This window comes from Lepidochelys kempii, chromosome 7 (genome assembly GCF_965140265.1).
Source record: "Lepidochelys kempii isolate rLepKem1 chromosome 7, rLepKem1.hap2, whole genome shotgun sequence".
Lineage (NCBI taxonomy): Eukaryota > Metazoa > Chordata > Testudines > Cheloniidae > Lepidochelys > Lepidochelys kempii.
This window is the reverse complement of record NC_133262.1, coordinates 88,984,567-89,001,568: the sequence shown is the minus strand read 5'-3', so window position 1 is coordinate 89,001,568 and position 17,002 is coordinate 88,984,567. Positions and strand designations below refer to the sequence as shown.

Genomic DNA, 17,002 nt, shown 5'->3' with positions numbered 1-17,002 from the left:
ATAGGAGTTACTGCAACTGGAAGAGTAACTATAGGAGTTTTGAACTGAACCCAAGAGAAGAATTTTACATTAATTAACATAATATTTTTAAAATAACTCAGTTTAACTCACTGTTTATAATGTTATCTTACTCCAAAGCAATATATCATTTTCTTTCCTCATTAGTTTATTGCTGGTTTTTGTTTGTTTGTTTGAAGATTATTAGGCCATCAATTTGTGCCACTCACTCTATGGGCAAATTTTAGTAATGTTTACATGTATAGTTATGTTTACATTTTAATTTTTGCCTAATGATATGATGTAAATTCACACTCTTGTTGTGTCTAGTTCAATCAACAACTAGATTACCACACAGTTGAGAACTCAGTATTTGACTTCTGAATTTTTCAAAATGCAGTATCATTTAATGGCAGAACAGTTCATCAATTTAGTGTTATTTAACTCCAGGATGGTTCATTCTTCCTGTGCCATTCTGGCTTCAGAGTGGCTCATCAATTCACTGTCACCAAACTCCAAAATGGTTCATCAATTTTGTGGTATCTAACAAGGGAACTTACATCAATTCAGCATCATCTAAAATCTGAATGGTACATTAATTCCATGTCACAGAATGGTTCATTCAAAGTGACCTATCTCCACAGTGGTTCATCATTTCAGTGTCATCTAGTTCCACAGTGGTTCATCAATTCAATGCCCTGGAACTCTAGAGTAGCATATAATCTAATTAAAACTCATCAAGAAAGAACACGATGACCAGAAAATAGAAAGATATACAACAGGTAAGTATAGAAATCAAATTTAGATGTCAAGGACTCTCCATTACAGGGAAGTATGTAACTTATTGGAGCATGATTACCTTGATATTTTTAGCATGTACTGAAAGTATCTATCCACTACATTATTTATCTATCCAGCACTTTCCACAATAGTTACCTATCCATCAAGAATGGAATGCAACAACTATATCATATGGTATGTATTATAAATTTTTTACACACATTTTCTTTCTCTCTCTCTCTCTCTAACACGTGTACGCACACGTACATACTTGTAGTGGTCTTCATTTTAAAAAGAACCTATTGTCCCACACATTTATTATCTGTGACCTTTCTACAAAGGATTTTGGGTGGTGGCGTCCCTACCCTCTTCTTTATTTGTTTTTATGGCTAGGCTGTTCAAAATATTGGAAAATATACCACAGAGAACAATATTGCATTTGTCAGAGGACGGACGACATAATCTAATTAGCATTTTCATTTACCATTTCTAAAATTCTGTGACATTATACAATGCTTTCTCTATAGAATACCATGGTAAATAGTGCACAAGAGGGTCAGTTACTGAATTTTTACTGTGTATGCTACATGAGGGTGCATATTGTACCTAATTAAATGACATGTTGCCTATATGTTACCTTTGCAAAAAAGGACAGACTCTCGTGAAAAGTAACTATGCAAGTGAAGATTTCTCTACCAAAAATGAGGACTGATTCTTAAACTGGAGCAGATGTCGAAGTAAATATAACATAGGTAGAAGAGCTAGTGCTCAAGGGACACACAGCGTCCCCTGGGGAAAAACTCACCTGTAAATTACAAAGGAAACAGAAGAAAGGAAGACAATGATTATAAAAATCCTTCAGCAAATGACAACATGGACTTAGGTATGTGTACATTACAGATAATTCTTAATGGAACCAAGGGGACCTCAAGTGTAGAGACTGGTAAAGTTGAGAATGGTTCTGAGTCAGTGTGATAGGGTTTTGGGACATTGCAAAAAGTAAAACCACAGGTAGAGTAACATTACTGCTGCATCATTTGCTAGCTGCAGAGATGGACTGTGAGAAACTATATAAAGCTCTCTGTTAATATGACTTCATGCAATCCAACCTTATGATATCACTTGTACAGAATGGAGTTTGGGGAAAAACGCAAATGCAATACATAGATGTGCAGGAACAATGTCAGCTCAGTAAGTTAGTTAACCCACAAATTAGCCAATATTTTAAACAAAGATTACAAAGAAACTATGGCCTAAAGAATATACTGCAATTGTTATCCTGTGAGTACTACAAGGGAAATGGGTGAGCAGCGACAAAGGAATTCTGGAAAAGAAAACAAACATGAGAGGTGAAAATCCTGGCTCCAGTTAAGTCAGTGCGAGTTCCCAAAAGCCAGAATTGTAACCCAAGAAGGAATGTGTTCCTAGAGTGGTGAAAAATAATTACTGCTTGAAATTCAGCCGTGTATATTTTAGCTAAGATGAAGGGGGAAAATACTCTTGAAAAAATGTTGCGTATTGTTTAGATATACCAATACAATTTGGAACATATGTCAAAAATGGTGACAGTGGATTAGATACTGGAGTTTGATCTTTTCCAATTGATCAGTGGTGCAGGTACAAACATAACTTTAAGACCCAGGAAGAAAGGTAGTTTTGGGCATTAACTCAGTATTTTTGTATAATGTGTTGAGTGCACAAGGTAGGGACTCTGTCCATTCATAATCACCTCTGGGGGAAGCTTCTTATTCCTTCTATCTACTTTTATGGCCCTGATCATTGTACTATCTGAGCACTTCACAATCATTAGTGGATTTTCTCCTCCCAACACCCTGTAAGTTAGGGAAGTATTATCCTCATTTTATAGATGGGGACCTGAGGCACAAGATTAAGTAATTTAAGTGACATTAGACCATCCTTTCTATATAAGATTGTTACAAGATTTTTAAAAATATGTATTTATTTTGCTTAGTTGTAATGGAATTAGTTTCTATTAGATTTATTACTTGTGCTCTAAGTTAATGTATCATTGCACGGCCATGCTAATATTCAAAGCTAATGGCACCTAAAATTTCCCATATATATCTCAGGTTTAACAGTTTAAATAGATTGTGTGATACTTTCACTGTTGCGTAATATTTTATTGAGATTCAGTATGATGATATATGATGAAATGATTCATCACAGATTGATTAAGCACAATGGATTCAATTTGCTTCAATATTTCTCCCTTCTGGGGTTTCTTTTTTTCAATAATCAGAAGTAGAAAAAAAATCATGCCCTATTCTAGCTGTGTTAATCATTTCCCAGATGGATGGACACTGTAGCGTTTAATTACTTTTCACTGTATGCCAGCCCCGTTTTGTCTGCATCACCCTTTGGAAATGCCATGCTACAAACTGAAGCTTAGTTCAGCAGCCTTAAAAAAGTTATTACCCTGTTTAGTACACTTCTGCAAACTTCACTTTGAGTTTAACTTTCACTCTGTTTTTTTTATAAGAGGCTGTGATATCTGCACTGCCCTACTACGTCTTGAAGAACAGAGCTTTTTTAGGTCAGAACCAAAGATCATGGAAGTGCAGACCAGTTCACCAAGAGGGTTAGTTAAACATCACATTTTGAATTTGCATACTATTCTCCTATATTATCCACAGCCAAAGAACAATCATGTTAGCAGGAGAAACAACATTATTAAATACATTAAACTACAAAGGCTTGGAAAAAATCACACAGTTCCTTAATATAATGGGGGGGGGGGGGGCAGGAAAGAGAAAATTCAAGTTACTTTAAGGAACTCAGAGCTTTTCAGGCACATTTTAAAATTTTACAATTCCCAGGAAAAGTCACCAGTACAATGTTGATTGAGTCTGAAATACTTTGGGTTTAGAAAACTTATTGCAATGCAGAAGCTATTTGGTGGCAAAACTATTCCTGGGTTTTCCTGTTGAGTCTGAGATAAGTTTGATAAAGGGAGCTCCTTCAATATAAGCAGAAATTGTTACATGTAATTATCAAATTGTCTCTGTACTTCATTTGGAAATCTACAGTAGTGTTTCTGAATATTTGGTAGAACAATTTAAAGCAGAGGTGCAACATGGAGGGGGAACCCAACCCCCCATAGCCAGAGACAGCAGAGGCTGAAGCAGTAGCTAGAAGCCCAGCTGTGTGCTGGGGACAGACATGGCCCCATCCCTGAGGTCCTGAGTCTGGCTGCAGCTGCTGAGGGGACCACCAGTCCCCACACCATCCAAGCAACCAAGGCCTGAGATGTTCAGCACCAGGAATCATGGCCCTGGGGCTTCCCTTCCCCAGTGGCATAGGGAGCCAACCTTGCCCCCAACTCAGCCTCCCCCAAGGGAAAGAAAGCCCCATTGGAGTTCATAGAATCATAGAATCATAGAATATCAGGGTTGGAAGGGACCCCAGAAGGTCATCTAGTCCAACCCCCTGCTCGAAGCAGGACCAATTCCCAGTTAAATCATCCCAGCCAGGGCTTTGTCAAGCCTGACCTTAAAAACCTCTAAGGAAGGAGATTCTACCACCTCTCTAGGTAACGCATTCCAGTGTTTCACCACCCTCTTAGTGAAAAAGTTTTTCCTAATATCCAATCTAAACCTCCCCCACTGCAACTTGAGACCATTACTCCTCGTTCTGTCATCTGCTACCATTGAGAACAGTCTAGAGCCATCCTCTTTGGAACCCCCTTTCAGGTAGTTGAAAGCAGCTAACAAATCCCCCCTCATTCTTCTCTTCTGCAGACTAAACAATCCCAGCTCCCTCAGCCTCTCCTCATAAGTCATGTGTTCTAGAGCCCTAATCATTTTTGTTGCCCTTCGCTGGACTCTCTCCAATTTATCCACATCCTTCTTGTAGTGTGGGGCCCAAAACTGGACACAGTACTCCAGATGAGGCCTCACCAATGTCGAATAGAGGGGAACGATCACGTCCCTCGAACTGCTCGCTATGCCCCTACTTATACATCCCAAAATGCCATTGGCCTTCTTGGCAACAAGGGCACACTGCTGACTCATATCCAGCTTCTCGTCCACTTGTCACCCCTAGGTCCTTTTCCGCAGAACTGCTGCCTAGCCATTTGGTCCCTAGTTTGTAGCTGTGCATTGGGTTCTTCCGTCCTAAGTGCAGGACCCTGCACTTATCCTTATTGAACCTCATCAGATTTATTTTGGCCCAATCCTCCAATTTGTCTAGGTCCTTCTGTATCCTATCCCTCCCCTCCAGCGTATCTACCACTCCTCCCAGTTTAGTATCATCCGCAAATTTGCTGAGAGTGCAATCCACACCATCCTCCAGATCATTTATGAAGATATTGAACAAAACCAGCCCCAGGACCGACCCTTGGGGCACTCCACTTGATACCGGCTGCCAACTAGACATGGAGCCATTGATCACTACCCGTTGAGCCCGACAATCTAGCCAGCTTTCTACCCACCTTGTAGTGCATTCATCCAGCCCATACTTCCTTAACTTGCTGACAAGAATACTGTGGGAGACCGTGTCAAAAGCTTTGCTAAAGTCAAGAAACAATACATCCACTGCTTTCCCTTCATCCACAGAACCAGTAATCTCATCATAGAAGGCGATTAGATTAGTCAGGCATGACCTTCCCTTGGTGAATCCATGCTGGCTGTTCCTGATCACTTTCCTCTCATGCAAGTGCTTCAGGATTGATTCTTTGAGGACCTGCTCCATGATTTTTCCAGGGACTGAGGTGAGGTTGACTGGCCTGTAGTTCCCAGGATCCTCCTTCTTCCCTTTTTTAAAGATTGGCACTACATTAGCCTTTTTCCAGTCATCCGGGACTTCCCCGGTTCGCCACGAGTTTTCAAAGATAATGGCCAATGGCTCTGCAATCACAGCCGCCATTTCCTTCAGCACTCTCGGATGCAAGTCGTCCAGCCCCATGGACTTGTGCACATCCAGCTTTTCTAAATAGTCCCTAACTACCTCTATCTCCACAGAGGGCTGGCCATCTCTTCCCCATTTTGTGATGCCCAGCGCAGCAGTTGGGTGACCTCAGCCACCTGAGTTGGGTGGCTCAGGTCCTGATAGCCACCTGCCTCCTTCTTTAGCTCCACCAGGCAAGAGTCAATCACTTGGGCTCATTACCACTCCCAATGGCATGTATTTTCTTCTACTGTCAATATAATTTGATATTATTTAAAATGTATATACAAAATTGTTAACAAATCTGTACTTATAGGATGATTATTTAAGGAAGACAAGGCTTCCATGATAATCAATATGTGCTTCACTTTCAAATTCTTCCCCTCAGGCTTTCCTAGTGGCTATACACTGGAATCTCTTGATATGAAAATGACTTGAAATACACAAACTTTGGAATGGGGGAAAAGATCTATTTCATAGGCTTCAAATAAATCTTCTATTCTTGTTTCTCCCTCAGAAAGGCTCCTCACTGCAACAATCCTACATTCAGGGACTGACCAGGCTTCTTCCAGAATCAGTCACTGCTGCTCGCAGCATAAGCCAGAGAGTGTGCTGGAGACTGATGCAACATGTATTAGTGCTCAGAAGTGAAGGACTGAGCCTGTGTGACCACTATTTACTAAAAAAAAAGGAGGACTTGTGGCATCTTAGAGACTAACAAATTTATTTGAGCATAAGTTTTCGTGAGCTACAGCAACAAGTACTCCTTTTCTTTTTGCGGATACAGATTAACATGGCTGCTACTCTGAAACACTATTTACTAGTTATTTTTGTTGAATTCTTTGTATCTTCCATTTTAGTATCCATAAAGCTAATCTTCTGGTACACACTGTATCAATTAATATTTGTAAACGCTTTCCTAGTAGCTATACACTGTAATTTTCATACGTTATATGACACTGCTAAATGTAGAATCATTCATTTCTGTAGATCTAACTAGCAACAGTCCTAGCATAGAATGCATTTTGATTCAAACGTGTATTACATAAATTCCAAGTTGATCTGAGTGTAATAAAATTAGGTTAAAGGTGTTTTACACAGTAGGGATTTCTTATGCTAAATTATTACATACATGTTGGAATACAACTCCGTTTAAATATAGAACAGTTTTACCTCTTTTTATAGGGTTCCTTGAACTCTACACAGAACCTATGCCCTTTTCCACCCACTTCCATGTTTTGGTGGGGTTTTTTTTGTCGGGTGGTGGGCGGAAATAATCAAGCATTTTTTAAAAAAAGCAACAGAATTATAGCCTGCAGTGAGTGGTACCAAAAGCCTCAGACCTGAGTGTCATAAGTTACTCACTGATTGTTTTCAGAGTGGTAGCCGTGTTAGTCTGTGTCAGCAAAAAGAACTAGGAGTACTTGTGGCACCTTAGAGAGTAACAAATTTATTTGGGCATCATCTTTCATGGGCTAAAACCCACTTCATCATGGAGTGGAAAATACAGTAAGAAGGTTGCCAACTCTGTCCACATATCTATTCAAGGGACACCATCATAGGACCTAATCACATCAGCCACACCTTCAGGGGCTCGTTCACTTGCACATCTACCAATGTGATATATGCCATCATGTGCCAGCAATGCCCCTCTGCCATGTACATTGCTCAAACTGGACAGTCTCTATGCAAAAGAATAAATGGACACAAATCAGATGTTTTATAACAGAATTAACACATTCAAAACCCAGATGGAGAACACTTCAACATCCCTGGACACTCAGCTACAGACCTAAAAGTGGCAATTCTTCAACAAAAAGACTTCAAAAACAGACTCCAATGAGAAACTGCAGAACTGGAATTAATTTGCAAACTGGACACCATCAAATTAGGCCTGAATAAAGACCGGGAGTGGATGGGTCATTACACAAGCTAAAAACTGTTTCCCCATGCTAATTTTCCCCCCTACTGTTACTCACACCTTCTTGTCAACTGTTTGAAATGGGACATCCTGATTACCACTATAAAAGTGACTTTTCCTCTGGTGATAATAGCCCACTGTAATCGATTTGTCTCATTTGCGTTGCTAAGGCAACCCCCATCTTTTCATGTTCTCTGAATTCAGAGAGCATGAAAAGATGGCATTACCTTATATAGTATATAGATATATATATACTATATCTATCTTCCTACTGTATTTTCCACTCCATGAATCTGATGAAGTGGGTTTTAGTCCACGAAAGCTTATGCCCAAATAAATTTGTTAGTCTCTAAGGTGCCACAAGTACTTCTCGTTCTTTTTACTGATGTGGTATTTTAGGGGCCCTCATGCAACATCACAGCAACTTTCTTGCATAAGATACGGGTAACTATACATGAGTGTTATTTGCAACAATGTTAATTGTAAATAGAAACATGCTTGGTCTGATTAACCTTGGGCACAGTTTCTGGCAGAAGAGCTGTAATATCTTTTATTGGACCATCTTCTGTTGGTGGGAGGTAGAAGCTTTCAAGTTTGCACAGAGCTCTTTTCCAAGTCTGGGAAACTAGCTCAAAGTGTCACTGCGAAACACAAGATTTGAACAGATTGTTTAGCTTAAGTGGCTAACACCTATTTCAATGGACCATTCAAGGTCAAGTGACCCATTGACACCCTTCCAGTCACAGGGAGAAAAGAAAGGACAACAGGTAAGCATCTTGAGAGGGGGTTGTTAGTGGATTACAGATTGTTTTAACAAGCCGTAAAAACAGTGTCTCTATTCAATCCATGATTTTTAGTGTCTAGCAAAGTTATGAATTTAATCTCCCAGGCTCATCTTTTGAAGATGTTGTGCTGGTTTCCTTTGAGGATGAAGACTGATTGGTCAGACATAGAGTAATTGCTTTGTGAAAAGTGTTCACCAACAGATGATATCGTGTTTTTATCTTTTATTAGAGTGTAGTGATTATCTGGTTTCACCCACATAGTTGCTAGTGGGGCATTTAGTACACTGGATGAGGTACACCACATGTTGTGATAGGCATGTGTAGGCCCATGGATCTTGAAAGGTGTATTGTGGGGGGTGGTGATCACTGTAGCAGAGGAGACATGTCTGCTGGTTTTGCATCTGTTGTTCTGGCAGGGTCTCGTGCTGCTTTGAGTTGGTGTGTCGTGATCTGTGGAGAGCTTGCTTCTGATGATGAGCTTTGAGTTAGTTTCCCAGAACTGAAGACGAGCTCTGTATAAGCTTGAAAGCTTGTCTCTCTCACCAACAGAAATCGGTCCAATAAAAGATATTACCTCACCAACCTTGTCTCATCAATTTATTCTTATTTACAAGGTTATTACCCAATGGTATATCCTTTGTTATTTTCACAAGGCCTTTTAAAATCCCTTATGGTCTGGCCCACGATTACAGCACTTTAGATAGGCAAAGATTTATATATTCTTCTACATTGAAATGTGTTTGATGTGTAATTTCAATTTTATAATATGAATACAAAGTTGAACAAATTAACATTAACATTTACTTAAAACACAAAACAATGTACAATCATTACAGTAAGTTTGATCACATCTTGAGGATAACCTATAACACTTGCCAACTTTTTTTTTTTTTTAAGACCAGCACTTTTGTGTAGAAAATACTACCTGTCATGATTTTTCAGATCCAGTGTCAATTTTGATCCTAAAAAGATGGAAGGCTAGATTTCCCCTCTGCATTATGGCTAGTGTGAACTGAATCACTGGCTTACCTAGCTATAGGAAGATCTTCCTAGTGTAGAAGCATGATAGTGCCTCCTATGTCACCATCCCTGTGGTTTGGGCAGGGGGCATGGCTGGGGAAAAGGAAGGTGCCCCATACCTCAGTGATTCCCACCTACCATAACAGACCTTGGTGTTCTAAACTGTGCTAAGGGCTAGCCAGGTGCAGAGCAGTCACAGGACCAAGGGATCACAATGGATTTTTAAGGCCAGCTCTAAGCCAAGAGGAAAGTCCAGAAATAAAAATCACAGAATAACTGTTATATTGGTATAACATAACCACATCCACAGCAGACCATGCCCTGGAGCCAAGGTTCACTTCAGACATGACAGCAGAACATATTACACAGTGAAACTTGCCTATTATGAGTAACTAGGGAACTGAAATAAATCAGTTCCTTCCGGTAAGTAGTCTTCTAACAAAGCAGTAGCAGGACTGCTCTCAGTGAGCTGATTCCCTGTAGCCCCGTGCCTTGCATCACTATTTACTTCAGCGCAAAATGGATGTAAACTGCTTTCATTTTGATTTAGTAGCATTGTACCTCAACTTTGCATTCAGTTTGTATCAATTTAAATGACTATGCAAGTTGTCAGGCAATGGAGAATCAGGCCCAATATCTTTGAGGACACTTCAAATATACTTTGGATGATCTCTTAAGACAGGAAGCTGTCTAGTACTGGCATAGTTTGCACATTCTTCATTGTACATATGAATGTGTGTGTGTGTGCAAGGGCATAAATATCTGTGCCACATTAAACTACAAGTATTACTTGGTATGTTTGCCCATTTAAATCATCACGTTGACATGTTCAGAAAGTAGCATGAAAAGAAAAGAGAACATCCCAAATATTTGCAAAGGTTTTTCTCAGCCATAAAGAAAAACAGAGCCTGTACATAGCACACATTGCCTGCCTCCTCATAATAGTGGAAAGTCCAGCAAACTATTCTTTTGTTTTTGCCCATTAAGTTTAGTTAATTGTGGTGAAGGAAGAAGAATGTGACAAGTTAAACTATCATAAGCTTTAATCATTTAAATCATTTACCAGTTAACACAACTTCTCTTATGCAATGTTATTATTATGAGCATTTAGAAGTTCCTAGCAAAGTTCTTATTTTTCAGAACTATATTTCTCAAAACCCTACCAAAATAAAGAGCATACTGTAAGGGTGTTCTCAATCGGTGTACAGAATAGGTGCTATTAAAAAAAAAAAAAGGGACCATGAAATTTGCTAACTGATTATTGGGTGTTGTTTACCAGTTATATTTAGCATTTCCAGTAGGAGACATGTCGTTTTGGATAGATTATGATTCATATTTTTGGAGTAAAAATAATATTATTGGTGTTAATTTTTTTTACCTGATTGATATTAAAAAATTGGCTCCACTTTGAAGTTTCACCTAGAGATAAGTTTACAAGTTGCATCAGAGAACTTTAGAACCCACCAATCTCCTCTGCAAACAAGTATCAGCCCTGCAGAAATGGTGAGTTGTGTGTATTTGGGTTGTATATTTTATCTGAAAAAAATATTCTTAAACTTTGCTTTAGAGAGGTTTTGATGGGTTTTATGTTTCAATTAAAAGGAGAAACTGAATTAATATTCAGTATAATTACAACTCTCGGATGCCTGTTTTCCTGTGGATAATGAAAGTTACAAATGTATATCATGGATATAATGAGTAATTAGGCATTATTATCTCTTCCATGGATCCCATTCCTAGGAAAAGACACTACTAGGGAGGCTTTAATACATATTTTATGATTTACTTGGTATCACTATCTACATACATCGTGAAAATAAAGCAACACAAAATTATTATATAACTGGTTAGAGTGATTGTTTATCAATACCCTGCAAGATGAAGTTACACAGTAACATTATTTATTCTCAAAACGTAGTTTTATTACATTAAATATGTTTATATTTTTGAAAATACATGAAATACAACTTACTTTTGGAAGGGACACGTAGATTGGATCGAACCACTTGTAGTGAGTCTGCTTGTACCTGAAGTTCATAGCTTTTCACACTTTCATAGTCAAGAGGCTTTTTAATGAAGATAACACCCGTTCTGTTATTAATGTCAAACACATCTGGAATCCAGCAAAAAACAAACAAACAAGTAACTTTCTAAAACCTGTAGATACTAATAGGATGTTTCCTCAAAATCTTTAAGATTACGTGTTTCCATTCTTGTAAAGACATTATTCATTCCTGTCTCCTACTACATGGGGTTGAGGGATCGAAGCCTTCACCACCCTAAGGCCTCCATAGTCCATCTCCCCAGCTGCATTTGTTATTGTTCTCATGAAAAGGGCAAACTGCTGATGTGGGTACTGGAATCTGGTTCTGGAACAACAAACTTCAGGGCAAGCTGAAAAAACTATCTGGATATATAAACTATTCCCACAGCTGGGAGAAGGTTAACGCCAGTCTACAGTATATTAAAACAAATCAGACTTCTCTGTAAGTAGCTCAGTATCGGTACCACCAATTCAACCTACAGCTCTGTTGATAGCCATGACTTGCAGACTTGACATTCATAGTTGTCACTCTAGAAGGCCCAGGGCACAGAACGGAAATAGAAAAGGTCTTAACATGTGCATTTAAGTCGGCATGTAATTTTTGTTTGTAGATCATTGGCAAGTCAGAAGAAGAGAAGTGGATTCAGCTATGGCAAGGGAATAGCCCACAAGTGACAGATTAGCTGCTGGGCCAGCGGGGCCCGTCCCCAGGGGCCATAGCCAATTGGGGGGCCTTGGAAAAATGGGTGCCCATGCAGCACTCCTGCTGAGGAACAGGGTCAGGTCACGGGGGCTTGCTGCACTCCGCCTGCCTGGAGCTCCTGCTGGGGAGTGGGCAAAGCCCCCATGAGCTGACCCTGCTTCCTGGCAGGAGTGCCGGGCGAGGTGAGCCGTGGGGGAGGAATGCAAGCTTCCACGCCCCAATTCCATTTCCTTGGCAGGAGCGTGGGGAGAGGGAGTGCAGGCAGAAGTGGTGGGGAGGGACCCTCACTTGTTCTGGCCCAGGGCCTGACAAACCCCAAATCCGCCTTTGTCCACAACAAGAAGTGAAGCAGTCATCTGGCTAATCTGAAAGAAACTGGAACTGACTCAAGTTATGGCAAATCTTTTTGCAAGCTTCTCTACTGCAGCCAAGTAACACAAGTCTAATATTTCATTAATGAAAATATATCCTAGTTGAGTTGATCAAGTGTGTTCCTTTTTCAGCAGTGGGGTGCTGGGTGATATGGAATGCTGGGTGATAAGGCAGGGATATGTTATCCCTGACAGAGAGGTTTTATCAGTGTGCAAGAAGAGGGCTGAACTTCCTCAGGGGCATATAAATCTCCCATCATCACTTCCATTCCAACCATGATCATGACATGACTACAACACTACACTATATATACACTTTCATCCCAGCCATGAGATAGGTCAGAAGCAATTCTATTTGAACACTGTGCAGTTGGGGTTCTGCACCATTTTATTGGCAGAGCTGGCCAGAAGATAGTTCTGAGGACCAGCTGCTCTATGTGGCAGACCTCAAGATTACCTGTCAGAAAATCCACTGTATGTGAATACTTGAGGGTCACTAACATTAAATCCCATTCAATGTCTTACATCTGCTCCCAGGAGAGGAAGCACAGTATGAAGCCACAGCCAGGTCACCTGTGGCAGAATGACCAACAGTGAGACATACTGGCAGGATGAATAGGGGTGCCAGAGAGCAGTTTAGAGAGACAAGGTAATAGAAAAATATTACCCCACCCATCTTGTCTCTCTAATATCCAGTGATGGCCACAACTACACTGCATACAGCAGGAACCAGTTTGGTAGACTAGCCGTTTTCATGGACAACCAAAAGACAGTAGCATTGCAACTGGATTTTGTTGTGAATTTAGGATCATCAATGAACTTACACTATTCCTTCCTGTACCTTCTGTTCAGCCACAAGCCCATTCACCTAGGGGGACGATGCCTTGAACATACTGCACGGAGATTTTTCAAGTGAGATTTCTTCATGAAGGGGATTATTATGTGGCTCTATGATATTTTTCAAGTGTTCATGATACAATATACGATAATCAATACAAATCACATTGCAGGGGTAGTGAGCATCCCAATTATACAAAGGATAGATTTAGGCTGATTCCATTTAAAGCACACTCAAAAGCACATTATATATATTTTAATGACACAACTGAAGAATCTAATATCAATTGGCATGTATGTTTGACATTTTAGTGTATGTTTGACATTGACTTCTGACATTTTAGCTAGAGTACTTACTCTTACTGAGCTATAGAAAATCTCTCTTACATTTTAAGGAGCAAACTCTGCTTCCCTTTCCTCAGCCCTAAAGGGCATCAATTCAGTTCTGCTGCATAGGCAGGGTGCAGCAGGTTTATGAAAGCAGGGTAATGGCAGCAGGAGCTCCTACTTGGGCTTGGCTTGGGTGAGGCAGGATTTAGCACTGGCTGTTTTATTTATATATACACACCACTTCCTGAAATTGTTTACATTTAATGAATGTACCATACAGCATAATCTGCAACTTTATTGAGATACTCTTACTTACCATCTTCATTTCCTGAAACAATTGAATATACAATAGTCTGATTCAAGGCAGCAGCAGTTACGACAGCAATCAGAGTTCCTTTGGGTGCACCTTCACTCACTGGAGGGGGTCTGCAGAATCAGATTGACACATTTATTCTCTATATTAGCATTTCTCCCCAACTATTAGGTTGCCACAGCAGGATGACAATTGAGGACCTGATTAACATGGCAGAGTGTAATCCTTGCAGCAGTATTGACTGTCTACTGGAAATTAGGATAGCTAACATATGAAATATGACAATGTGAGGATATAACACATCCTCAAGGTATAACAAAGAGAAAAATAGGGGATAAAGATAGCAGGAGCTAATAATACTCACCACCTGGAAGAAATCAACCAATAGTTACCACCAAAAAAGGCACTTTATAGAGAGATGCTCTGCTAAATGAAAATGACCCCTGCTAGAAATACATGTGGGGAAAGGTTCCTATATTAGTAACTTTATAAAAATCAAGATGCTTTTCAGGAAATCCACTGCTTCCTGCATTTAGACCTCAATTCAGCAAAGCATTTAAGCATGCACATAAGCTCATGAGTAATCCTAGTGAAGTCAGTGGAAAAGGTCACACAATTAAAGATATACATGTGAAAACTATCTCCCCTTCCACATCCACAAATTCATAGATTCCAAGGCAAGAAAGGACCATTGTGATCACATAATCTGACCTCCTATATAACACAGGCCATAGAACGTCCTCAAAATAATTACTAGAGCAATTCTTTTAGAAAAAATATCCTATCTTGATTTAAAAATTGTCAATGATGGAGAGACCACAACATCCCTTAGTAAGTTATTCCAATGGTTAATTACCCTCACAGTTAAAGTTTTAGACTTTATTTCCAGTCTGAATTTGTCTAGTTTCAACTTCCAGACATTGGATTGTGTTATACCTTTCTATGCTAGATAGAAGAGCTCATAACTACATATATGTTCCTCACATAGATACTTATTTAAAGTTAGGCACATAAATAAAAGTGGACATTCAGCAACATTTCACTGGGATCTGTAGATGCTCAGCACCTCTGAAAATTAGGATGCCTTTATTTAGAAGCCTAACTTTAGGGACCCAGGTTTGAAAATTCTGGCTGTGGTCTACAATTACTACAACACTAATTTCAGATGATATTTTTTCAAAAATTTGATTTCAGAATCATCTTAGAAGTTTTAGCCCACACCATGTTTTCTATTCAAAGCTATAGAAGGATTGAAAATTGCATTCTTTAATTGCATCCCTGTTTGCAACCTTAACTACTGAAACCTGACCATCACTTAACAATTATATACTGGGATGCCAACAATTTAACCTGGGCTTCTGACTTACAGTATGCATTTTTCATATAAGATGGGATGTTTGCTAGAATTACAAAGACACATACACACAGAACATGGTTCCAGTCCTTCTACAGGAAGTGTGCTATCCACTATAGAAATTAAAGTCATTATAACTATCTGTTTTACTAAACCACTAAAGCTAGATCTGCACAATTATTATGAATGTACATTTTTAGATTGGTCTTAGTGACATGGAAAAAGACAATCAAACCAATTTTCATGCAGTTTAAAATTCAGTTTATTTATTGTGTTCATCAGTGTAGGATAGTGATGAAATTAAAATCTATTTTATGTTACATTAGACTCCTTGGCAATACTCTTTCTTCAAAATGCACACAATTGAAATCTGTGAAAAATACAAGATTTCTTATCTAAAAAACCTACACTTGGTCCCAACTCGGTTTTAGTACTTTAACCACCACCCTTGGCCCCTCCTCCCAAGAAACAACAAGAGAGACACAATCTCATAACTTCCATTCTGACATTGCTGAATTCAATGGATTGACAAATCAATACCAATTAGGAAGCTGCTTTTTGTTTTCAATATGAGAGAATTTGAAGGAAGTGGAGATAGAACCACGGGAATTCACGTTCTTTGTAACCTTCCAGTAATTGCACCTCATTGATTTCATTTCCCTGATTTAACTAAGGCGATCAGGTGCAAAGAGCAATACATCAGTTCAATTAGAACATACAGTGGGTCTCTTAAGAACCTTTTGCTGAACTATGGATAAGTGAATTGGTAAAGGACAGAAGAACTCAGATGATAAAATACTGTTCTTTGCCCTGTACTTCAGCTATAATACCCCGTCTTTAGAGATAAATACATTGTTTTCCATTTTTAAGATTAAAATGTACAGTAGAAGCATTGTTTTCCCTTGGGAAATAAATTCAGTGTGAAATTAATTTGGCAGTAGGGAGAGGCATCTTTATTCACTAGTTTAAAATTATTTAGAAAAAAAGGGACAATTATGTATTTGCAAGTTAAGACACAACAGTAGTTATGTTTCATGATCCTGTCTAACCCACCTGGTCTGCAATTTATAATACAAATACAATATTAGAAGGGGAAGAACAGTCATGTGGCTAAAGCACATGATGAAGATTCAGATTAAATGGCTTTGAGGATATGGGTCTTCATGTCTCTGTGCCTCAGGTTTTCCATCTGCAAATGAAAACCTTACCTACCTACCTAACAACAATGTTGTTTGTCTTCATCCATCACATTAATATTTGTAAAGTGCTTTGAGATACTTGGCGGGAATGGACTACGTAAGTGCAAAGGGCTGTATGCATAAAAGTATAAACAAACAAACTCAGGGGGTTTTCCCCCCTAAATTTGAATTGAGTGGTCAAAAATTATTCTAAATTAAGAGAATTAAGTTCTTTGTTCATCTACACAACACGTATGGCATTGCCAACAACAACATGAGAATTCTAAAGCACCTGTCTCTCAACCCAGAAAGGACATCTACTGGTATATACTATATATCTATATATCATTTTCCTAAATACATTATTTGAAATATTCCACTGTCTCCTAGTGTTACGTACCCATATATCCAGATACACACAAAGAACGACACATGTAATGGTTGTAGTCATAAACATAAGTCAT

At 39.1% G+C, this 17,002-nt stretch overlaps 1 protein-coding gene and 1 long non-coding RNA gene across 11 annotated transcripts in view; one reads left to right on the top strand and one right to left on the bottom strand.

Moving 5' to 3' along the window:
- PCDH15 (protocadherin related 15) overlaps nt 1-17,002 on the bottom strand; it is a 1,355,521-nt gene that overhangs the window by 112,379 nt on the left and 1,226,140 nt on the right. For all 10 annotated transcript variants that reach the window (XM_073353680.1, XM_073353679.1, XM_073353682.1 and 7 more), the window contains 2 exons: nt 14,010-14,119; nt 11,381-11,521 (listed from right to left, as the gene is read on the bottom strand). In XM_073353680.1, coding sequence (XP_073209781.1) covers nt 11,381-11,521; nt 14,010-14,119 — 251 coding nt within the window. The remainder of the gene's footprint in view (nt 1-11,380; nt 11,522-14,009; nt 14,120-17,002) is intronic.
- The window catches only part of LOC140914859 (uncharacterized), a 58,151-nt gene that overhangs the window by 5,945 nt on the left and 35,204 nt on the right, over nt 1-17,002 (top strand). The gene's annotated exons all lie outside the window — the stretch shown is intronic.